Source organism: Cricetulus griseus, chromosome 5 (genome assembly GCF_003668045.3).
Source record: "Cricetulus griseus strain 17A/GY chromosome 5, alternate assembly CriGri-PICRH-1.0, whole genome shotgun sequence".
Taxonomy (NCBI): Eukaryota; Metazoa; Chordata; class Mammalia; order Rodentia; family Cricetidae; genus Cricetulus; species Cricetulus griseus.
The window spans coordinates 5147920-5173343 of record NC_048598.1 but is presented as its reverse complement, the minus strand read 5'-3'; the positions used below and the strand labels follow the sequence as shown (position 1 = coordinate 5173343).

The following is a 25424-nucleotide window of genomic DNA, read 5'->3' as shown; positions in this document are numbered from 1 at the left end:
TTGCAGAGATGAAAGCCTCCTCTACAAGAGACTCCTAGGCACTTCCCAGGGTCTCTTGAAGAGAAGGTTACCTGGAGCGAGTGAGGCGCTGTTTCCTGGAGAACTAGCCCAGGGACGCAGTGAGCAAGATGGCGGAGGACACCAAACACAGAACTCAGGAGGCCGTGAGGTGCTCTGAGATGAGAAGCATCCCTCTGGAGCCACAGGCTTCACTCCCTTCTCAGACTCACTGAGCTTCCTCCAGGGAGGTGCAACAATATGGTGCGTTGTCAGTTACCTGTTGTTTCATTTCGTTTTGGGACAAGGTCTCACTGTGTAGCCCAGGCTAGCCCAGACGTCACTGTAGAGCCTGGGCTGGTCTTGAATTTGTGACCCTCTTGTCTGAGTCCCTGGAGTGCTGGATTACAGATCCATGCCTCCACCACCCCCGATGTTGTTTTTTAAACACCAGCATCACCAGCATTTCGTGTGTTTAAATAAGGTTGTTCCGAGCTTTGCCTGTAGTTGAGAGGGTGTGTGTGTTCCTTCACGAGAAGGGGGTAATGTGAAGTCATGGTGGAGTCCCTGGAATACAGAGGAGGAACCGGGGTTATGACTGTAGCCTGCACTCAGCGGGGAGACAGGCAGGCTTGGCTGTGGACCACTATAGGGGGGACCACTGATCTCTTTGAGAGAAACATGACAACTGGGAAATATGAATGGGAGAATTGATGCTCCACACAGAGGAAATGGTTACGCCAGAGGACATGACTGTGGCCATTCAGGATTCTTAGTATTGGGTATTTTGATTTACTTTCGACAAGATTCTAAGTTCATATAAAGTTGTGTTTTGATGTTATTTGTTCAGGTTCCCACGAAGGAACAAATCATGGCCTTCTTTGCCCACTGCCAAGAACTGTCCCTAAGAATCTCTCTCTCTCTTTTTCTCCATCCCCCAACCCCAGGTGCGTGCGCATGCGCACTCGAGCGCACACACACCATACACACACACACACACACACACACACACACACACACACACAGACAGACACACACACACACAGACACACAGACACACACAGACACACACACACACACACACACACACACACACACACACACACGGAATGCCCTTCATTTCACTGGCTTTTGCACTGATCATGATATTTCCTCCCCGTTAGTCTGAGCATTTTCAGAGTTGACAAAAGTGGCTTTTCATAGCCAGCAAATAACTTTGGCCATAAGTTCTTGTGTCTAATTCCGTTCCTGTGTGCTAGGACTTGGGGTAAGAGGAATCAGGACTGTGGTGACAGTTAAGGACAGAGCAGTGTCACTGAGGGTGGCCTGCGATGGACAAGTAGACAAGAGGTCTTCTGCTGACTGGCCTCAAGCTCAATGGAGACCATTCGTTGATACAGCCAAATACTATGGACAGGAGGAAAACTGCTGACTGGGTGGTGAAGCCTGTAAAAATGGTTATGAATTTATCAGGTGGGAATAGAAAACAAAAATTAGTTTTCTGTTGCACATTAAGGTTGATTTAAAAGGCTTTATTAAGTGACTCCCTTCAGATTGGAGTCTAGGTTTTTACCACCAAAGATTAGCCTGTTTTTTTTTTGTTGTTGTTGTTGTTTTTTTTTTTTGGCCCCACCCTGTAGACTGAGGAGGGTGGGGCTTTGCTGGGCTGGGCTGTGCAAAGAGCCAGTGTCTTATCCTCTGGGAAGCACTAGGCCCAGCACCTGTGATAGTGTATGTATACTTAACCATAAGCAGTTTCTACTACTCATTGTCTGTCTGTAGGAAACTAGGCTTTGGGTGACCTTTGAGTTCCCAGACAGAGTCCTCAAAGTTAAGTTAAAATACAGAGTAATTGTTACCAGGAGCCCACGAGCAGTCAGTATTTACCAGGTGGCAGTGCAGGGGCAGTCCGGTTGAAGTGATGACTGAGAGAGTGCAGTCGCAGTAGCTGTGTCCTGGAAGTAAACAGGTGGATCAGGGAGCTGTCTGAAGGTCCGGGTCGCTCTGAGAGAGTGCTTTGGAAGCAGGAGGAGCGTGCAGTGTTGCAGCTCCTGCCCAGAGACCGGACTGTGGCGGCCCTTGCTGTCTACATTCTGCTTTTGCAAAGGGTGCTCCAGGCTGGAAAGCTAAAATCAGCAACCTTTTCATGTGTCTCAGATGTGTGAGGTGAAGCCTAGCTCTGAAAAAGCTTCAACACAATTCCACATCATGTGACCAACTAGTGATCTGGTCTACCAGACTGTCGCATTTATCAATTTTTTTTAAAGATTCATTATTATTATTATTATTATATTTTATTGTATTCAATTAGGTAATCAAGATGGCACCCCCACAAACATGCCCAGAGACCCATCTGTCAGGGGATTCTAGATTCTGTCAAATTGACAATTGAGCAATTGAACGCAGGTCCTGTGGAGTGTTTCAAGGACATTCTTGGTCTCAGTTCATCCTGAGGGCTCGCAAACAAAGCGTTAGATGAGAATGTTCTCATAGTGAACTTGCTTCAGCACCTGTGACGTCAGACAGAGGGACACAGGGGCAGAGGTCACTGTCTATCTCTTGTAGAGATGACGCCATCAGTGTCCCCTGTACATCTGCTGTGAACACCCAGCCTGTGTGGGTGTGCTTATGGTTGTTCTCTCTTCCCGGAACAGGTATCAGTATTACCTGCAAGTCAAAAAGGATGTGCTTGAAGGGCGGTTACGGTGCACCCTGGAACAAGTGATCCGGCTGGCTGGCTTAGCTGTGCAAGGTAAGGCATCTGTGGAATCCCATTATCTGCTTCGGTACACTCTTCCAGAAAGAACAGACTCGGTTAAGCGACCTCTGGCTGAGGCTTCCTGGTCATTTCAAGATGTTTTGCATTAAGATGAAAAGTTAGTGATTTGGGGTGGCAAGAGGGTGGATTTCTCCAAGCTGCTTGTAAGTCAGTCATGCTTGTTTGACTATGGTTCCCTTATGCTTCTAACTGAAGAAATAGTTTTTAAATCCTGCCTGTAACTGAGACTGCCCTGCAGAGTGTGCGAGAGGTTGTCTCAGGATTATTCCACTGTATGGTGTGGTCATATTCTGTATCCTCATGGTGTGAACGAGTTACTGTCACCACTTAAGAACAATAGCTTTAACCAGCATTCTGTAGTTTAAATCGATGCTGGCTAGGTGACAGGGGATACCAATTGTCTTTCAGCCTGTCCAGCTATTTTCAACCTTCTCTACATTGTAGAATGTGTTATTTTCTATGTTTAAGTGTGCTTTCTGTTTCTAATTTTCATTTCTGTGTACATGTGTGAGTGGGTTCCAGGTGTGTGTAGCTCCAAGAGAGGGTATTAGATCTATTGGATCTGGAGTTACAGGTGCCTATGAAGCACCACCTCTGGGTGCTTGGAACCCAACTCAGATCATCCAGGAGAACAGCAAATGCTCTTAGCCACTGAGCCATTTTCCAGAAATGGTGGTTTAAGTGTGTTTGCTCACATTGAAAATAAGAGCGTGTATAATTTTTAAAAGATTTTTATTTTTTATGTGTATGACTATTTTGCCTACATGTGTGTATATGCACTATGTGTGCCATGCTTGGGGCGTCCAGAAGAGGGCAGAAGATCCACTAGAACTGTAGTTACAGATATTTGTGAGGCACCACGTGGGTGCCGGGAACTGAACCCATGTCCTCTGCAAGAGAAGCAAGTGTTCTTAACTGCTGAGTCATTTCTCCAACCCCAAGAGAGTATGTAACGTTTGGAAGGAAACTGATTTCCCTTTCGGTTCTTCTTTTCTTGCTAGCTGCAGAGTTATTACAGTGTGGGCTGTTGATATAGGGGCTATGAACTGGACTTCCTGTCCCACACTTGGAACTTGAACCCTATGAGTGCTAATGTCTGGAGAGATGGCTTCCTATGACATTTCACTCTGGGTGAAAATGCTCCAAAATATATTGCATTCCTCTGTCCACCCAAGGAGCAGAAAGGGAAGAAAAACGGTGGGCAGTTGCCATGTTAGCACTAGTGATTGGGTCATTGCAATAACACCAGCGGACTGAGAAAACCCAGTGTGCCCTCATCTTCAAATTGTGCCTTCCTTCTGTAAAAGGCTTTCTTTCCCGTTCCCTGTGTGCACCCCTCCTCTCACTGTCCACACATTTGGTGTATTCCGGGCGTCCTGAGCATCCTGGGTGTTGCAAGATCCTTGAGGAAGTCAGTGGACTCAGTCTGGATTCCCTTTTTATTGGCTCCTTGATGTGAACTATTTTGCCAGTCTGGTAAAACTTCCTTTAACAATGTAATGTTTGAAGCATCTTTCTCCTGGGCTGGGGAGATAGTTCACAGGTAAAGTGATCTGCTGCATGGATGAGGACCTGATTCAGATCCCAAGAACTGAATAAGGTTGGGCACATCTGTGTATGCATTGGAGAACACAGACAGGTGGATCCTAGGGGTTGCTTCATAGAACAGTGAACTTGAGATTCAGTGGGGGGACCCTGCCTCTTAAATAAGGTTGTCTTCTTGTCTTCATATGCACACGTGGAAGAGTGCACCCACACACGTGCATGCATCTCTGTCTCTGTCTCTCTCTGTCTCTGTCTCCCTGTCTCTGTCTCTCTCTGTCTCTGTCTCTCTCTGTCTCTCTCTCTCTCTCTCTCTCTCTCTCTCACACACACCCCCCCCCCACACACACACACTCCTAACAATTCCTATTGGGCCAATAGAAACTCATGCCCACAGAAGTAAAAGAGGTGACTGGAGACATCACGTGACTGGACTTGGAAGCAGGTTTAGTGGGTTGTCTTTGCTCTTCTGGGCTCCTCATCTGAGTGATAGCTGCAATCCGTTTGTAGGGGGAATCATCACTGTCTCTGTGACTCTGTCATGTTGACATTTCTGTGCGCAGAGGCAGCAAAAGTTAAGGTATTTCTGTGTATTCAGTTTGCACGTGCCCCAGCATACCATTGTGGGATGGCAGCCGGGAACAGAATTCCCGTGACATGCAAATGTGTTCAGGAGGTGTGAAGATTTTCCAGGTTGCTTGCCAAGGGTGATTCACAGTGGGGATTTCCACTGCTGATGCATTTACAGACACTTTTCTCCATCTTAACCTTGACTTAGAAAGTCCCCTTGGCAGACAGATAGAGGAAACCAACCTGGTACACACTCAACAAACAAACATACACGGGTTGGTTTTAAAGCTTTAAATAGCCTTTAGGGTTTACTTCCAAATTTCCCCACTCTTCCTAAAAACCATCTAGTGGGGTTCACATGCCAGTGCCGATAGTTGCTAGGTAAAAGTGGAGACAACAGCAGACACATCTTGGCACCGGTCTTGTTTAGTGGTGTTCAGGGAAATGTGGGCAAAAGTTTGCCATGTTTTCTTCTGTCTCTATCTTTGAGTAACGATGCTCTTGTTTCCCTGTCTTCTCAGCGGATTTTGGAGACTATAACCAATTTGATTCCCAAGAATTCCTACGAGAGTATGTCCTGTTTCCTATGGTGAGTTCATTGCTTTTTTATTCTCTTTTCTTTCCTTGGACTCATTCTTTATTTTGAGTGCCTCTGTGCTTCCTGGGGAGGTCTGCATACTTAAATATAGGGACAGTTTTTATGAAATACCAGGAGTGTATGGGGGGGGCCTCTTCTCACGACAAGACACTTTCTTATTTTAGCCCCCACAGCTAGAACCTTGGTGGCATAGAGAAATTGCACCACGTCTCATGGGTTGATTTTTAATTTATCGGTTCCAACAGTGTTTGTCTCTCTTTTGATGAATCTGTACTTGTGTATACAGTCCTGTAATCTGCAAACACAGACTGACTGTTTTGCCTCTTCCTTTCCTGTGCAAGTCTTCATTTGTTCATTTATTGTTGCTTTCATTATTTTAGCTAGGTTGTTAGTACCACTTGAATGCAGTGGTGAGCGAGGGCTGGGAGGTAGCTCATTTGTAGATCACTTGCTGAGCTTCTGTAGCCCTGGATTCAGTCCTCAGAACCACAAAAGAAAATAAGAGATGGGGTGATGGGGACGTCCTTCTGTATTATGTTTCCTCTTATTGGTTGATGAATAAAACACTGTTTGGCCAATGGAGGCGGGAAGATAGGCGGGACTTGGAGACGAGAATTCTGGGAAAGGTAGGCAGAGTGAGACCGCTGGGGACACCATGCAGCCGCCAAAGGATTAACAGGTCCAGGCATTCTCTGGTAAGCCAAGACCATGTGGAAATACATAGATTTATAGAAATGGGTAAATATTTAAGACAGAGCTAGCCAATAAGAAGCCCTACCCATCGGCCAACAGTTTATAAATTAATATGAGTATTTTTGTGTTTATTTGGAGCTAAAGGGTGACAGGATCTGGCGGGACAAGAAACTCCAGCAACAATGGGGAAATTGGTGAGCATATACAGAAACCAGTCTGATGTATAGGAGCATACATCAGGAATAAATTCACTCAGGGAGCTGGAGGACTCTTGCACTGATAGCTATAGAGCATCAATGAGAGAAATTTAAGATTACATAAACAGATGTTCTGGGGTCATGACTTGGAAGAATTGGTGTTAAAATGCCCATGCAACCCAAAGTAACCTACAGAATTACTGCAACCCCTGTCAAAATCAAAGTGCCATCCTTCACAGAAATAGGAAAAACAAACTTAAAATTCATGTGTAGCCACAAAAGATCCCCAAGTGGCCAAAGCAGTCTTGCCATAGGGAGCAAGCCAGTAAACAGCACCCCGTCCATGGACTCTGCCTTGGCTTCTGCCTACAGGTTCCTGCCCTGCTTGAGTTCCTGTCCTGACTGTCTACAGGGCTGGACTATGGATGCAGAGACCAAATAAACCCTTTCCTCTCCATCTTGCTTTTGGTCATGGCGTTTCTTCATAACTGTAGTTAACCCAAATGCAGATGCCACGTGATTGTAACGATAAGTCTTTTTGCAAAGCCGCTCTTGCCCCGCTACCACGTGGGTGACCCAAATAACACACAGAGATTTACATTAGGTACAATGCTGCTGTCCAATGACTAGGACTTCTTATCTGCTAGCTCAGTCTTAGTTATCAACAATAACTACTAATCTTTATATTTTATAAGACTTATCTTATTGAGGACGCCGGATGTAAACACCCTCTCTTGCCAGTGGATCACATGGAGGCTCCACAGAGAGGAAGAGGACGAGAATGACTTCCTGCTTGTCCTTGCTTATATTCTGAGTCTGCCTGCTATGTCACTTCCTGCCTGGATCACAAGACTTTACTATATTTCCCAGCATTCTCCTTGACTCCTAGTCCTGCCTAACTTGCTGCCTCATTGGCCAAACAGTGCTTTATTCAACAACCAATAAGATAAACACACAGGGCTGGAGAGATGGCTCAGAGGTTAAGATCACTAACTGCTCTTCCAGAGGACCCGAGTTCAATTCCCAGCAACCACATGGTGGCTCACAACCATCTGTAACGAGATCTGGTGCCCTCTTCTGGTGTGCAAGCATGCATGCAGATTATACATAATAATTAAATAAAATCTTTAAAAAAAAAAAGAGACATACACAGAAGGACGTCCCCCACCATGTGATGGTGGCTGACAGCAGCGTGGTGCTGGCTTATAAACAGACACATTGACCTCTGGGTTGGAATGGAGCCCAGAAATAAGTCCATACTCGTACAACCAATTTTTGTCAAAGGGGTCAAGGATAAGCAAGGGTTGAAGTGTCTACAGTACGCTGTGTTGGAGAGTGTGGCATCCGCATGAAACGGGATGGGGCTGGGACCTTACGTCACCCAGTGTGTACCAATCAGTTCCAAGTGGATTAAGATACAGACATAAGCCCTGAGACGTTAAAATGTTAGAGGAAGACAGAGGGACTTCAGACCTTTGTCTTGGCTGCGGTGTTCCACATATGACCTCTAAAGCACAAGCACGGAAAAGGCAGTAGGGGCTCATCAAAATAAAGAATTTCTGCACCAAGAAAATGTTTGTAAATCATACTTTGGACAAGGGGCTTGTAGCCAAATCAGTAGAACTCCAATGTGATGATAAGAAAACACAGGATCCCATTACAGAATGGACAGGGAACTTGAATTTGACATTTCTCAAGGGAAGATTAAAAAACAAACAAAAAAACCCAGGAGATACATGAAAATACTCAGCATCTCTGATGGTGAGGGAGTATCTGTTTAGACTTCCTTGGAGTACTGCTTCTTTCCTGCCGGGATAACTGCTGTCAAAGAGCGGTTGGGAGGGTGTGGGGAGAATGGACCTGCGGCTGCCACTCAGTTGTGGGATGTGCGTTGGCAGTGTCACAGGGCAGGAACGGAAGAGACAAGCTCTCCTCATAGATACATACGGCTAGTATCTGTCATGAAGACACTTGTCTACAGAGTCCTTTTCATTTGGAAGAGTCTGGCTCCTCCAAACATACCGCACTGCCCCAGGCCTTGGAGGCTGGGTGTCCCCTGCTGGCAAGGGCTCTGCCAGATCTGTCATTGAGGTCAGTGTCCCCCTCCCACTCCTCAGGGAGGCCTTACTGCCTGCCCATCTGTGGCCAGCAGCCAGCAGCCATGTCCTGTTCATGCGCTGGCACCTGGGTGAGCGCTTCCCAGCCCCTTCTGCGTTTGAACCTGCTCATTGTTATTTACTTTTTTGTCAGTTAGAATGCCTGGTCTGGGGCCCTAAAAGCAGAGTCTCCGTGTCCCACTGCTGTCTGGCACACAGTGTGTGCTCGTACTTGTTTCTGGAATGAGTCAGTGATGTAAAACTGCCCGTGCCTGAACTGATTGAACGACAGACAGGTGTCACCCCTGGGAATTCTGTTGCCTGGTTGGTGGCTTCACTGAGAAAAGTTTTAGTGGGGGTGACTGAACACATCGAGAAGGTGACCTGTGGAGGAGCTGAGCTGCAAGCAGCCCTGGGTGCTGTGTGCTGGGTCTGCTTTTAGGAACAGCCACTCACCTTGCTTTCCTTCATGGTTTTTGTTTTTGTTTTTTGTTTTATCCCAAATGCTGACATGGGTAATAGACGTTCAGGAATGAAGCTGTACAAGAACAACAACTATGGCAGTGAATGTCCCCAGGGTGAGATTTGGCAAATCAGGGCAATTCCATACATAGGTCAGGAATTACAATCAGGATTTGACATGAGGAGGAACCACAGGAATTTCAGGGTTAGAAAAGGCTCAGAGATGACTGTGATGTCACCTGCGTCTTACGTCATGTGAAGGAGGTAGAGCAGAGGGGACAAGGTATGATCAGGACAGGAAAGAAAGAAGAGGGGGATGTTGATATTAAAATTTAGATTAAATAAAATCAGAGGTTGAGTTCCCTAGTCTTGGCCACATATTAACTGCTCAGCAGCCACATGGGCGTCTAGGGGAAAGATCAGAAGTTTGTTTTTTAACCTGGCTCCAAGTCTCCCTGGGCAGTGATGAGTATCATGCTTGGTGGCTGAACTGAGAATGTTCTAGGCTTGGCCTACAGCACTCATTTTTCTTTTCTGAGCACACATCCTCGGCTCACCATTGTGGTGACTTGTCCTGGGTGGACTGTGGTCTGAAACTTTACCACTCATAGTTGCCGAGTGGTGCTGAGGATACGTAGGGGCTAGCACCCTTACCGGCCACACAACCTCCGGCAAGTTAGCTGATGGTCCAAAGCCCCGCTCTTCTCATCAAAAGTGAGAATAAACCCATCCCCACTGTGAAGATGAAGGAGAACATGTATATGAGATACCTAACTCTGTCCAGAGTAAATTCTCAGTAGCTTGTTATTTGGTTGTGTTACTGTTACAGTGACTCTGTGATGTGCAAATCAGAGCTGATTAATGCCATTGTCTGCATTTTGAAATGAAGACAACAGGATAAGCAGAAGGACAAACTACTGTTAATATTACTCAAAACCTCTTGTCTAACAATACAGAAGTCATATACCGTACAGCAAGTTCAGTTCAGCCAATATTTATTGACCACTTACTTGGTATTATGAACTTGGAGGAGCCATTGTGGAAAAGCCCCGTGACATGAGTGACCTTTTACCAGATGGGAGAATTACTGCTGCCCGTGAGGGACCCAGATTCTAGCCGGTGAAGGGAAAGGAGGAATGACGTAGTGTGGTGTACAGATAACTGTAGACAGAGGGATGTTCAAGGCCCCACAGCAGACCAGCCGTGTCCAGGGGAGGGAAGGCACCTGGAGTATTTCTAGTGAGATGGGACGTTTCCCATTGTGTGGTGGGACTGTGTGGGCTGAGTGTAACCAGAGACGGTAAAAGCTGTGTTGAGAACAGAAGCTTGCCTGCTAGGGCTCTGAACTCTCAGGGGAGGAGATCTGGAAGGAGTGGCTGGGGTCCCATTGAAGAAAGGTCCAGATGCCAGGCCCAGGTGTTGACCTAATTGTGCAAGCGGTGGGGAGCCCTGGAAAGTTGTCGACTTTCTGCTGGGTTCTGCTGGAGCTCTCAAAGGGAAGCCTGCATTCCTGTGCTGGGGGAGGGGAGGCAGATGAATGGCCCTGTTTGATCTTCCATAGTCACCGAGTTGTCAGATGCCATTTCCTCAGCAGAGAAAAGAACAAAGCTGTGTACACAGGCGTCCACAGGTGTATGGCTGTGGCACACACCCTGCCATTTGTCATTCACCCACTGCCACACTCACACATCTCTGGGGTGTACATACCTCTGCCACCGCCCCCCCACACACAGGTGGAGGCATTGGGCTGAGTGTAATAGCAGAAGATGCCTTTGGGCATTTTCAGAGTTGGAACTGGGGTTTAACAGAGCCCTTTGATCTTCACTTCAGTTTATTCTGTTTTTCTGTGCCTTTTAGAATCAGCACCTGGTGCGGCTTGAGATGCTTGCTGCTGTGTCTGAGGCACACAGCACCCTTGAAGTCTTACAATTGGAAGCTTGCTTATTTCCCAGGATTCAGTTGGGTCATCTCAGTGGCCGGCTAGATGTCAGTCAGCAACATAACAAACAATGAAGAGCCCCTTTCACCCCACCTCTTCTGCACTGTTGCCCAGGAGCTTAGAACCTGCTGGAACCCACAGAGCAGAACTTCCAGGACATAAGCCTCCTGTTTTAGTTTTGAGCAACACCAATTTCTCACAGTGTTGTTTTGAAATGGAGTTGTTCTTTTGTTTGTTTGTTTGTTTCTTTGTTTGTTTTTGTTTTTGAGACACAGTTTCTCTGTGTAACAAACAGCCTTGGCTGTCCTGGAACCCACTTTGTAGGCCAGGCCAGCCTCGAACTCACAGAGTGCTTCCCAAGTGCTGGGATTAAAGGTGTGCGTCACCTCTCCCGGCTAGATGGATTAGTTCTTAATAGTTAAGAGTCCACTTTGAGAGTGATATAAAAGGGTTTCATCCATGATGGCTTATGAAATTGAGGGCAAACCTCTATATAAATGCTATTTTAAAGTGTGTGTGTGTGTGTGTGTGTGTGTGTGGCTGTGAGTGTATGCGTGTGTGTGCCCCACAAGTCAGCCCTGGATATTATCTCTATGGTGCTGGTCTACCTTGGGTCTCTCGTTTGCCAGGAACTTACCACTAGGCTACATTTTCAGGCCACTGAGCCCCAGTTTCCACTTTCCCAGACTACGTGCCACCCAAGCCATGTGTTTCACCAGTTTCCACCACCCTGGTACTGGTGTTAGAGACCACGGGTCACCCACCTTTTTTCCCACGTAGATTCCAAGGCTAGAACTCAGGGTCTCATATTTACATGGCAGACATTTACTGACACTTGGTATGAATCCGTCCAGACTTCAACCTCAGCCCTGCACCCCGGACAGTATGAGCCAGAGGAGCCCTCAGCAGGGTGTGGCTAGAAGACTCTTGCCATCACCTGATAGCTCAGGGGACAGAAATGTGTGCTTCCCCTCTTGGCACCTGACAGCCGTGTGTTCCTTTTGGCTGAGCACTAAGGAGGACAACTACACACATGCAGTCCTACAGAAGTTCCCTGAGGTGTGTTTCAACCCCATCCCCACTGACCAGCAAGTAACACCAGAAGGAGCCGGCTCTGCCATCATGCAGTTTTAAACTCATTGCCTGGAATTTTAGAGGTAGACAAAGCATCCTGGCACAGTCGATTCTAGTGCTTAACTCTTAAACATTGGCTCCTACTCTAATCATTAAAAACACACAGCCACAGGCTGGGGAGACGGCTAGACAGGAGAGTGCTTGCAAGGACATGAGTTCGATTCCCAGAACCCATGTAACAGCAAAGCTGGCTTGCAATCCCAGTGCTGAGGAGGCAGAACCGGGTGGGTCCCTGGAGCTTTCTGGCTAATGGGCCTAACCCCCCCCCCCCCCCGTGAGGTTCAGGCTAGTGAGAATCCTTGTGTTTAAAAACAAACAACAAAAACCAACTAACCCACCAAGGTGGCCTACATGGAGGATCAAGAGCTGAGGTCATTTTTTGTCATCTACACACACACACACACACACACACACACACACACACACACACACACTACACAAGCACATACCAAGCAATTTATTAAAAGTACATGTGGGAAGCAGACAGGCAGGAAAGAAGAAAAAAAATAGGCTGCATGAGTCTCAGTGGCTATGGTGACAGGAGCTGTGCAGTCTGGGTCCCACCAGCTGTGGTAGGATCTATGCAGTCTGTCTGGGCCCCATAGGCTATTGTAGGAGCTATGCTACTTGGGTTCAAAGAGTTATGGTAGGAGCTGTGTGCAGCGGCAGAAACCAGACCCTTGAGCCCATTCTTCTGCAGGAAAGAGAGAAGGGTTGTGTCACTGGGGACACCTGACCAGGGAGCCACTGACAGGTATCATCCCTGACCTGTGTGTTCCTGTGCTTCCAGGATTTGGCCCTGGAGGAAGCTGTTCTGGAGGAGTTGACCCAGAAGGTGGCCCAGGAGCACAAAGCCCACAGGTAAGGCAGATGGAGACAGAGAATCTGTCCAGCCAGCACAGCACACTGTCTGTGGGGCAGGGCCTTCATAGCTCTGCCCTACCCCTAGCCTGGGTCACTGGTTCCTTGCTTCTACCCTGTGTCTGGGCTCTGTGCTATTGTTCTGTGTGGAGCTTGGAGTTGGGGGTGGTGTGGGGAGAGCTGTGCTCCCCTGCTTCCTCACCCCATCCCTCTTCTCTCTCCATGCGCTCTTCCTATCCCTTCCCTCCCCTCCTTATAATTTTTCCTTTTTAAAATTGCAGAAAATTTCATAGTTATGAGCAAAATAGCTTCTTTTTAAAGCGGAAAGCATTGTTCACAGGGAGGTGTCTAATAGTGCTTTTAAGGCTATGTCTCTTAATTGAGTAATTTAACTTCCTTTACTTCCTCTGTTTTGGGTAAAAGGCCACTGAAAGCTAATGCCACCACCTTAACAGGGTGTCACCCTCCCAGGTGGAAATGATTGCCATCCCCGGAGCCCGGGGCTGCACGTGGCACAGCTCTGGGATTTGCCGTTAGTACAGCGGCGTTTTCCGCTGACCTTGTACTGCCACCCATTTCCTCCTCTGGTGCTGTTTTGCTTGTAGTGGGATCCTGCCCGCAGAAGCCGAGCTCATGTACATCAACGAAGTCGAGCGCTTGGATGGATTTGGACAGGAGACCTTCCCGGTGAAGGTAACACACCTTTCCCGCCACGGGCCAGAGCATGTCCCTTCTCAGTGTCACGTGAGCTTAGCTGATGTATTAGTTACCGTTCCCTCCATGTCAAAAAGGAAAAAAAAAAAGAGAGACCCTTCAAGAAGCAGCCTGTGGGAGGATGGTTTGCTTTAGCTCACAGTTCACGGGGTGCAGCCCTTGGCGCTGGAGAACGCACTGAGGCCGCTGGGCACAGTGCTTAAACAACCAACGAGGAAGCAGAGTCAACGGAAGTAGAATTGGGCAGTAACCCTCAAGTCTGGTCCCCAGTGACCCGCCTCCTCCAGCAAGGTCCCATAACCTTCCCAAACAGGAGAACTCCCAGCTGGGATGGAGTTTTCAAACAATGGGCTTGGGGGGCGGGCTGGGGGCAGTTCTCATTCTAAAGGCAGGGTTAGAAGCCCACTTCAGGAAAAGCGAATGCTCTTGCTGAGCTCAGAGATTTTGGGGTTGATCTTCAGCAGATTGTATTCATCTGCTAGGACGGTCATCTAAGCGAGTCCGTGCACCAGTGCGCCCCTCACCTTCGGGTGTCAAGGCCAGACAACAGGACAAGTAGCTGATGTCCTGTGGCCGTGGACAGCGAGGCTGGCTAGCAGTCTTCTTCTTGTGCTTTTTTGTGCTCTTTGGATGTGGGGTGAGACAGACTGAAGCAGTGGCGTTTATTGTCTCTCCCAACTCAGCAGAGCTGTGTGTGGCGGGTGTTCCGAGGAAGCCATGCCTAGCAAATCGTTATAGCACGGCACATCCTCACATTCTCTGTTAACTGCCCCGCCTACTGGAGTGGGTGTGGCTGGGAGCATCATGGAGCCTATAATCCAGACTCATTTTCTTCTCTCTGCTGACCAACTCTTCAAAAGATGGAGTTCTGTCAGAAGCCTAATGTGGCTGGCACACCCCAGCCATCTGGGAGATGCCTGATTTCAGCACACACGCTTCACCCGGTGTTGGCGCCGCTGGCTGCTTTACACCGCTCTGTGCCTGCTCTGTTGTTTGCTTGCAATTTGCGTTAATGAGAACTGCCTGTGAGCATCGAGGCCGCATCAAGCGAGGTGGCCGCATCTCATGAAAAGGGCTAAATGGCTCTCTTTTAGGTTTGTTTAATTTTCTTTTGCTTCTCTAATGGCTGCCCTTGGTCGGGCTGTAATCCATTTTCCTTGCAGTAATGCCTGGCGAGGCCATCTGCAGCGCGCTTAGAGCAGCCCATATATAGTCTCGATATTTCGGGTCACTGAAAAGGAATCAGTAAACTTTTCTCTATTTCTACAAACTTCTCTGCCTGGAAGTTGTGGATTCCATGGTTGTCATCATTTGCTTATTTTTAGTGTCTGAACTATAAGAAGGGAAAGAAGGGAGGGCACTCAAGCCAGCGCTGGTCTACTTTATAGAGCTTCGATGTCTTCCTAGCAGGTTCTTCAGTTTCTAGTAGATTCTTCAGGAAGTCAGCTGCCTACCTTGGATCGGGAGGACCAGCAGTGCTGATCTTCGGGGGGGGGGGACTTTGCTGAGATGCTAGATTCCCCCGTGTATCTGTCCCTGATGGAGGTGGCCCACCCACAGACCCCATGATGCTGGGTGACTCGGGGTGGGGGGGGCAAAAGATAGTGGCGGTGGGAGTGGCCTGCCTTGAAGACGTTTGCACAAGCAGACAGCAGAGTGTGTGAGGATAGATAGTGAGATGGAGTACATCACCCTGTGTGCACTTCCACTTAGAGCCAACTTTCCCACAGGTGCCCCAAATGTCTCCAGCCCTCCTTGGGCACCTTCTACCCTTCCTAGTCCTCCACATACACTCATGTAGCTTCTGGCTGAGCTGCTCCCATACTGATGGAGCCTGTGGGCTCATAGAAGGTTGCTCAGACACGGCTCAACCCAGGCCTGCAGCTCCAGAACTGTCCACAGCAGGATCCCCAGCATTTGAGCTTGGTGCAGTGCGATGCCTGCGGAGTCCAGTGTGGTGCGGCTGCCGTGGACATCCCTGCTATGTGTTCTTCAATCGTCTTGCTCCAGGAGTGTCCCCTCCTGGGTCACTTTTACACCTGACTCTGGTGTGGACCTGCAGGCGAAGCACCCTGGGGGATTCCTGTAGGGTCTCTTTTCCCTCCCTTCTCATGCCCCCACCTTAGTCCTCCACTGGCATCTTTCTGTGGTGTCACTAACCTTGCGGCTTTTCTTCAGTGTGGAAACCATGTTATTTATTCTTCCCCAGTCCCTCCCCCACCCCTCAGCTCACGGAATTGCTCAGGCTGCCTCTGCCTTCTGAATGCTGGGGTCCCTGGGGTGCACCACTGTGCCTGACCTGTTCTCTCCTCATGTCTTTCCTGGGTTGACCACCAGTGGCTTAGCCCAAGCCCCCTAGAAGCCTTGTAATGTCGACTTTGAAGTATGGTCCCTGTCTCTGGGGGTGGTAGTCCCGCCACCTTGCTCCAATGACAGCAAGGAACCTAGTGAAAACTTCTCCAAAGTTCAGTCTGTGCCCATTCTCTTCTCGTAGCCCTGGCAGCCACCTATCTCAGGCAGTGTGACCCAAAGACCAGGCTGAAGACAAGTCTGGGGTCCTTAGCAGAGGGCCCCATGGGTGGCCAGGCCTGCTTGTGTCACAAAGCCCCCAGTCACCATCGAGTGTCCACAGTCAGTGTGGACAACAGAGCATCACCTTGCAGAATACCCGCCCCAGTGTTGTAAACAGGGGCTGATGGGAGAAGAGCCCAGCAGCCTGGAAGAGGCAGAGGCTGCAGGAAGGAGAGTTTGGTGTGGGGTTTAGCCAGTGCTTACCCAGCATGCAGAAAGCTCTGGGTTGCCTCCAGTCACCACGTATGCTGGACGTAGTGGTGCCTGTCTGCAATCCCAGCACGTGACATGGAGAAAGAAAGACCAGAAGTTCAAAGTCAAACCTTGGCTACATAGCGAGCTTCATGACAGTTTGGGATATATTAAGGTCCTGTTTAGAAATAAAGCAATCATTAAGACAGTTTAAAATTGGCGGGGCTGGAGAGATGGCTCAGAGGTTAAGAGCACTGACTGCTCTTCTAGAGGTCCTGAGTTCAATTCCCAGCAACCACATGGTGGCTCACAACCATCCATTATGAGATCTGGTGCCCTCTTCTGGCCAGCAGGCATGTGGGCAGAACACTGTATACATAATAAATAAATAAATCTTAAAAAAAAAGACAGTTTAAAATTTTCAGAAATTAAACATATATTAGGAATGGGATGGAGAGGTGTGTGTTAGCTCACGGTCTTCGCATTTTTTGGTGGGGTGAACACGGAATCTGAGCTTGCAGTAGCATATTGCTACTGGCTACAGCCAGCACAGTAGATCCCCAGATCTGTCCCTCTAATTTGGCTCGCAGCTTCTCATCCTCTGCTCTGTTCTTGCACCCCATCCTCTGCTCTGATGAGCTCCACTCCAACTAAGTGAACACAGTATTTGTCTCTCTGTGCCTTTCTTATTCATTTAGAATAATGGCTTCCAGTTTCAAATGCCAGAATATTCTATGTAAAGCCCGCACAATTTTCCGCTATGTGGTTTACACAAACATCATGCCACACCCCATTGTGTGGTTTACACACACCCACCTCACCATGTGGTTCACACACACCCCAGTGTGTGGTTCACACACGCCTCACTGTGTGGTTCACACCCCCCCCCCACTGTGTGGTTTACACAAGCACAGCATACCCCCCACCCCCATTCTATCTCCATTGGTCTCTTGGCAGACTCTGGGCTGTTTGACCTTGGCTGTTGTGATGGTTCTGAGAAGTCGTGGTGCTAACAAATGCCTTCTGTGCTCTTCTGCAGGACAATCAAGGCAACAGCATGCACCTTGGAATTTTCTTTATGGGGATTTTTGTGAGGAACAGGATCGGAAGACAGGCAGTGATATACAGGTAATGTGTTCCTCCCTTCAGAGACCGTGGGCAGTGCCACTGACTGTTGTTAGAGTTAAGAGTCACTGGACCTGAGTGAGTGAGCTTCATTTTCTCAGTTCAGATGCAATTGTTCGCCTCCAGGATCGATGGGGCTAGGGGAAAATGGATGCTGCTTTCCCTGGGGGTTCAATTCCTTCCTCTCTGACTACAGGAAACATGCATTTTAAGTCTACTGAGTCAGTGAGGCAGCAAGAGAGGTCTCTGTAGTCAGTCCTGCCGATTGCCTTTGTTGGGACTGTCCCTGCCATTTAGATCCTAACCAGATTCTTGCCACAGCCCTGCACCCTCTGCCCGACCACAAGTCTGGACAAGGACAAAGTAACACTTACACTAACAAAGGGGGATGGGTTTCCTGTAAGTGTGTTTGAGAGGCAGTTAGTCTGTGATAACTAACAAGTGAGACCACCCGAGTGCTTTGTTTTTTTAATGACTTGGACCTGTTAACCAACTTTTCCACTTAGGACTAGCAAACCCTGTCCAGGGATGTGGTGAATGTCCACTAACTGGCTCTTTGCATGGTTGCCTAGAGTTTCCATAACGACAGCACGCTCACTTTTGTGTACCCGGGCAGTATGGCCTTGTGTTGATTGACAGATGCCATTCTTGTGTGTGCGTCTGATAAGTGTAGTATCTGAGACAGGTGATAGATGGCAGCTCTATCAGGCAGAGCAGGAGCTCTCAGGATCAGTGCGGGCTGCCTTTTTAGACAGTTTCCAACCAAAACCCTCCTGGTGAGTATTGCTAATCTTAGATCCCCACTCGGCCATTATTCTCAGGATTTACCGCCTTGATTTTTGAATCGATAGTAAGTGTAGAGAACTTTAGAACTTAACAAACATTTTCTTTTTTCAAGACAGGGTTTCTCTGTGTAGCTTTGGAGCCTGTCCTGGCACTCACTCTGTAGACCAGGTTGGCCTGGAACTCAGAGATCCACCTGCCTCTGCCTCCCAAGTGCTGGGATTAAAGACATGCACCACTTGACTTATCAAGTGCCTTGATTAAAGGCACTGCCAGGCTTGACTTATCAAACTTTTAAGGTCTAGGGACTGTATCTCAGTTGGTAACGTCTTGCAAGGAGCCAGGTTTTGTCCCTAGAACCCACATAGAAAAATGCTGGGCGTGGTGGCTCAGGTTTGTAATCTCAAAGCTGGGAGGTAGACACAGACCATCCTCGGGATTCTCTGGCTAGCCCGACTAACTTGCTTGGCAACTTCCAGACCAGAAAGAGACTGTCTCAAAAAGCAAGGTGGATGATGACTGGGGAGTGCTTACCAAAGTTGTCCTCTGGATTACACACACACACACACACACACACACACACACACACACACACACACACACACACACACACACGAACCTACACATACGTGAGCACCCCTACACACATGTGCTGCTGAACTGGAAACAGCCACGTGCAGACGGCAGAACCAGAAGCCTCTGGTGGGGTTTGTTCCCCTCCCTCGGGAGCACAGGGTGAGGAGTTATCTGTAGAGTTTTGGCAGTTGGTTTGAAGGAGTTTACCTGGGAGAAAGAAGCCTCCTGTCTTGCGATCCTAGTAGCAGCAGGTGGCTGCTTAGTCAGGTGTCTCTGTCAGGGAGCATGTGGAGAGGGGAGAGGACTACCGGGCATGTGTGGGCACCATAGCTGTTCTGGAATGGGCAGGTGTCGGGGAAACTTTGAAAACCCCCGGTAAGAACTCACCATTCAGACTCCTGGAGAAGATTCACTCACTCGGGTTCTCACTAGTGTCTACATTGTATCTACTCCAAGGAGGAGAAATCAGCGCTTTTTTCTGCCTCAGGTAGGATGTGAGTCTTGAACTCGGTGCAGGAGGCTGTCTTAGTGCACGGATTGCAGACATGGAGACAGGGAGTCCCTACTGGATGAGGAGCCTGTGGTCTTCTGGGGTCTCTTGAGAGACCTAACCCCAGAATTAAAAGCTTGCACCACAGTGTGGTGGGGAGTGAGTGTTCCAGCAGGCTCTTTTTCTCTGGGTGATTGGTAGGGAATGAGGAAGGACTTGCTAGGGCTTGAGACTCCAGAGTTGAGTCTTAAAGGGCTGGGGATGGAGCCCGGGTTGTGCAGTATTTGCCTAGCATGCAGCAAGCCTTGCATTCAGTCCCCAGCACCACATAAACATTGTGTGTAGTGTTAGAAACAGGAGGGTCAGAGTTCAAAGTCACTCTCAGCTGCATGGTTAAGTTTGAGATCAGCCTGGAATACTTGAAACCTTGTGGGGGGGAGGGAGAGAAAAGACAAAAACAGAGATGGGAACTTCAGTGAGCATGACCGACTACCAAAGGGATAGGTGAGGAGCTGTAGCTGGGGCATCTGCTGGAGCTTGCCCATTAAAAAGATGGCTGCTGGAGCTTGCCCATTAAAAAGATGGCTGGGAACTGGCTCCATGTAGAATGGGAGGCAACCACTTATTTCTTGTTGTCTGGCATCTTCTTCTGGGATTAGAGTTCTCATAAGACCCTGGGGACCACAGGCCCCCACACTCGGGTAGATTTCCTGTGTCTTCCTGCCTGGATCCATGCACTGAGTCAGCCCCTTGCACATCTGTTATAGACAGGCCTGAGGACAGGCAAGGAAAAACACCTATGTGTGTATTTTCATGACTGATGCATAGATATAGAAGCAGCCATTGGGCAATTTTTCCAAGACGGCACAGTGAATGTGAAGTGCACACTGCAACAGAACTTCAGCTATGCTTCCGGGTCACTAAAATGTTCAGGGGTCGTGGCAGGTGCCTCATCAGTGGGAAACTTGGGGGAACAGTAACAAGACCTTTGCAGATTTTTCTCATAGCTACCCGTAAAGAAAACTGCATTTCATGGATGATTGTCACTAAGTAGATATATTTTAAATTGAATTGTTAACTGTGTGAGTTGGTGCATATTGATTTCTTGCCATTTTCCCCTTTGGGAGGTGGAATATTTAAGCTAGTTACATATTTAAAATAGTTAAATCATAGTTGTAAGTTCTGGTGGGCCATCTTCAAGTAAACCTAGTAGTCACATTTCTTTGACCCAGGTGGAATGACATTGGGAGTGTCACCCACAGCAAATCATCTATCCTGCTGGAGCTGATTGACAAGGAGGAGACGGCGCTCTTCCACACAGTGAGTCCAGGGGTCTGCACAGCATGAGGAGGGATTTTCTTTTTTTAAGCTAACAATGCCCTCACCTCATTCTCCATGTCCTAATACTTGTATGTCCAGCCTTTTAATGTTGGACACATTGTCCTCATCTACAAAGTCTATACTCAGGGACTACACAGTCTAGTCACACACACACACACCACACACACACACCACACACACACACACACACACACACACACACACACACACACACCCCTACATTGTCCTCATCTACAAAGTCTATACTCAGAGACTACACAGTCTAGTCACACACACACACACACACACACACACACACACCTACCTCTTCATAATGTTATAAATATGCTTACAGTGTTGGCTGCCTTCCCAGGTGTCTAAGAGTCCATGCAGCCCATGATTGTACTCCGTGAGGGAACTCGGTGCTAGTGAAGGGACTCTTTCTAACACTTGCCTGGTCCTGCATGACTTCTTGCAAGTGGTGAATGTTCCCACTGGCTTTGGCACTAACATTCAAGTTTGTCCAGCATGTCATGGCACTCTGGTCACAGTCTTCCTCAGGTGACTACTAATTACGTCACATTTGCATTTTGTGTTGCTGGCTGACCTGGATTTTTCAATCCCCTCATAACCTACACTGTCTACAGTTAGTCACCCCTCTCTCTACTCAAGTCCCTTTTCGGGAGTGAAGACTGTTGACCTCATCATGCTGTCTCTGGTTGAATGACATTGGTGTTAATTGTAGGCACTGCCTTGATTCAGTTATTGGTTTTGAAAGTTCTGGTTTAGAATTAGAGTTAGTTCGTCATTTCAGACCCAGCACCTCTGGTGTGAAGGACTCATTAGCAGATGGTCATTTCTGCCATCTTTGCTGGGCCTTGGTAGCTTGGACTCCATTGAAATCACAAAGGTTGATTTGCTTCCTGGCCCAGCATGTTGTCTTGTGCTTCAGATGGGAGTGGAGGGGATGGGATGTCTCCACAGAGGAGTCTTTGTGAAGGACACATCGAATCCAACTCATTCTTATTTTTTCCCCACCTCTTCTTTTTCAAGGATGACATTGAAAATGCCAAGTATATTTCTCGGTTATTTACAACACGGCACAAGTTTTACAAACAGAACAAGATCTGCACTGAGTAAGTTAATGTTATAGTTCACCCTCTCTCTCTGGATGGCTTGGTCCTATTAAATCGAGTGCCTCTGAGGAGTTGTGGCCCCCGTTTCCATTCGTTCTTTTCCCTTGATCTTCTTAGCAGCCATAGGAGGAGTCTAAAGCCAGTCAGGAGGGAAGAGAAGTTTTAGTGCCATCTACTTCAGTCCGTGTGCCTAGAGAGACAATCATTCCCAAATTGACTATAAATGTTTAACTTCCTGGATGGGTGGGCCACATCAGTGCCTTTCCCACACTCGGCGCTGAGTTCGGAAGAGCCCAGCTGTTCCCAATTTGCCCAGGTGCCCCTCCGTGTTAGATGTGGAGTGTATTCAGAAGTGGGGAGCAGAGTGATGAGCCAACTTAAAAGAGAGGATGCTGCCGCTGGCTCGGCCTGTTTCCGCTCACAGTTGGCAGGCCCTGCGTGCGCTCCTGGGTCGTGCCATCTGACTGCAAATGAGAGGCCAGGGTAATTAGAGGGGGATCTGGAAGGCACTCTGAGATGGCACGGATCTGTGTGTCTTTTTAATTTAGTTCGGAAATAAAGATGATAAGTCTGAGTCTGATTGAGGGCACTTCCTCGTGGCCTGACCTCGGAGATGGCGTGCCGGGGGCCCGCTCTGTCATTGCCTTTACGTCGGTTGCTTTCAAAAGGCGTTCCCTCTACAGAGTGCATTTGCCGCTTGGGCCCCCAAGGTGTTTAATTTTGGTTCAAAGAGCATCAGGGATGTAAATGCAAGAGAGGAACTGTCTTTCCACTCCCACAGTGGACACATCCAAGCAAGGTGGGATACTGCTGCGTGGCAGGTGTCGCTGGAGAAGGCAGCTGCTCAGAATTGGAGCCCCAGGTCAAGGCAGACTTTTTCCATCCACCATAGCCCAGGCTCTTTCAAACTAGGCACTGCCGTGGCTCGCTGGTAGGGTCAAAGGTACATCTGATAGTCTAGGCCTACCAGCCAAGTTAGTAAGGATGGGTTAGAAGGGCCAAGCAAGGGCGTGACCTTGCCTTCTGTGGACACACTCATCATATGCATTCTAGTTTGCTCTTGCCTTTGCATTTGTGTCCTGGCCTCCGCACCATCAAGGTCTTCTACAGCTGGCTTCGTGGTGGATATGAGCCCCTTTGGGAGTTGCCGTCCTCTTCTTTTACCGTTTCTCAGCAAATGGCTTCAATGCTGTGTTCAACATTCATATTTTTTCTGTGGTCTGTTCTAATATCTGTGAACACCACGTGTAACACTGAAAATCAAGAATTCTGTTCTGGGACAACCCTTCCTTTCTTCTTCCTGACATGGTATGGGAAACACTTAACCTCATCCTTGCCACACACGTGGCGAGCTCTAGATTCAAGGCAAGGGCATTCCCCTAAAGTTCTCCAAAACTTGAAGTGTCCCAGTAGATTCCTTCTCCATCCAGATCTGTCCACTCATCACCCAGGGTTGTCATGCAGCCTCCGCCTCTGCAGAACTGGTCCTTGCCATCGGGATACCTCCCTCTAGAACATGGTTGCTACACCTTTGACCTGGGCAGGAAGAGTTGGAAGACTGTGTTTAACTTGGGGATGATAACACTGAATTTGACCAGCTGCTAAAGTCCTTCAACATTATCTCTGTGGTTTCACCAGAGCAAAGATATTTATCAGCAAGCAGGTAGAAGGGCAAAATCTCCAAATCAGGAGAGCCTTTATTTGAAGAGTTTTATCCCCATGAAAAGTCTCTATCTTGTTTTTCATTTTGCTTTTTAAACACTGTGTGGTGTTGGGACCACCTGATACCCACACTCAAGAATGACGTTCTCTGTTGGGGCTTGTCACGCCTCTCTGCTATTGCTGTTTAATCAGTGCTAGACAACTCTGTCTGTAAAAGATTTGCTGGGTAGGGGACATACCTCAGCTATGGAATATTTGCCTACCGTTTGTTGGCTTTGACCCCCAGCATCAGAACAGAGTTAAAACAAACAGCAAAGGCACCTGGCTTGATAAACATTTGCAGTCTTATCATCTTTATGGTCTCAAACTGAAAAATATTTTCTCTATTTTGGAATTTTACTTAAACTGGAAGCGTTATCAAAACGTTTTCACTATGCACATACACACAGGTTCACAAGGGACGCTGTTTTAAAAGCCCGCGTGACATGTGAGGGTTCCCAGTCTTTAGTTCTCTCCTCGTATTTCTTTAGCAGTAAAGCCTCAGTCTTCTTGTAATTAAAAAAATATGCATTCGGAAAATTTTGAGGATGAAAGGGAACTTCGACAGAGCTGAGTCCATGGTGTTGGTGTACAGGCGTGAACTGTGCGGACTGTGTGTGCTGCAAGGCGGGCTTCGCTGGTCCAGCCTGGCCCCATTCTCAGCGTCCCTTGTCTGTCTGACCTTTTGAACTTTGGTCAGCAATAATGATGGCCCTCATTTTTAATTTTTCATATAGACCGTCAAATTCTCCACCCCCAATCAGACGACAGCCCACCTGGAGCCGGTCCTCCCTGGTACGTACACGTCCTCAGCCAGTGGTCTGGCTGTTGGGGTAAGGGTTGTGTTATGGATTTGAGGTGACTAAGGGCACCATGACTAGTATAGAAGGCTGTCATTCACTTGCAGGAGGTGTGGCACCTATCCCCTGTGTCCTGCTTATCCGTGGGCACCTCCCTCTTCTGTACGTGTGGTTTGAGGGGCTCCCCAGGGTTATTTCAGGCCAGGATGATCATATATATATAGCTTCAGACTATTTGCTCATCTCCTCTGCTAACGTATCGCACTTGTGAGTGCCAGGGATTCCAAGGAACTCACAACCGCAGATAGCGCTGAGCAAACTAGCCAGAAAATGCTTTTTTAATGAACCACAACCAAATGAGTTTAGTTAACTGTCTCAGTGTATTGAAATGGATGGGACATTTTCTGATTTCCAGACTTTTGGTCAATAAAGCCCCTAGCCGTTGGCTAATTTTTTACTTTTTAAAAGCTGTTCTTTTTCCCAGTGATGTGGGCAGGAAGCATGGCTGTGGGCGAGTCTGCTGCAGGCTCTCGTGTTTTAAGGGTTACTCTGGGGTACTAGGACTGCCTGTCTTCTACTTGTCATAGCTCTTTAAGGTGGGTGACCTTCCTACTCTGCGAGGTGTACAGTTCCCTGGAGTCCATAGACATGAGCACCAAAGAGTTTTCTCTACACCCAGTGTGCACCCAGCCTGTGGTTACCTCCTCATATTCTTTTAGTTCATAGAGATGACAGTCCTTATCTACCACAGAGAATTTTAGTTGACTTATATGTTGTCAACATAAGAAAGACTGCTTTGAGATTGCAACGCTAAAAGCATCCGCCAGGACTTCTGGGGTTGCTTAGAAGTGTGAGCAGCACCTTCTCCTTGGCACCTGAAGTTCCCTCAGTTCATATCCGCACTTTTCTCCTCTGACTCCTGCTGAGTTTTGGATCCCTTGTTTTCATGACCTACCTTGTTCCCCACTTGGTGCCTTGGAACTCACTAGACGGACCAGGCTCACCTTGAAGGCACAGAGATCCGCCTGCCTCTGCCTCCCAAGTGCTGGGATTAAAGGTGCACACCACCAACGCCCAGTTTTAAGCTATAAGGCTAGGAGACAGACCCTAACGTTAGGTATGCCCTCTTCTGCAGCACGAGTGGTTCA

General features: G+C 48.1%; 1 protein-coding gene across 3 annotated transcripts in view; it reads left to right on the top strand.

Moving 5' to 3' along the window:
- Positions 1 to 25424, top strand: part of Ptpn14 (protein tyrosine phosphatase non-receptor type 14) — a 131155-nt gene that overhangs the window by 83555 nt on the left and 22176 nt on the right. For all 3 annotated transcript variants that reach the window (XM_027418713.2, XM_035445561.1, XM_027418714.2), the window contains 8 exons: positions 2652 to 2749; positions 5410 to 5477; positions 12798 to 12868; positions 13474 to 13561; positions 17385 to 17473; positions 20552 to 20639; positions 21693 to 21775; positions 24214 to 24271. In XM_027418713.2, coding sequence (XP_027274514.1) covers positions 2652 to 2749; positions 5410 to 5477; positions 12798 to 12868; positions 13474 to 13561; positions 17385 to 17473; positions 20552 to 20639; positions 21693 to 21775; positions 24214 to 24271 — 643 coding nt within the window. The remainder of the gene's footprint in view (positions 1 to 2651; positions 2750 to 5409; positions 5478 to 12797; positions 12869 to 13473; positions 13562 to 17384; positions 17474 to 20551; positions 20640 to 21692; positions 21776 to 24213; positions 24272 to 25424) is intronic.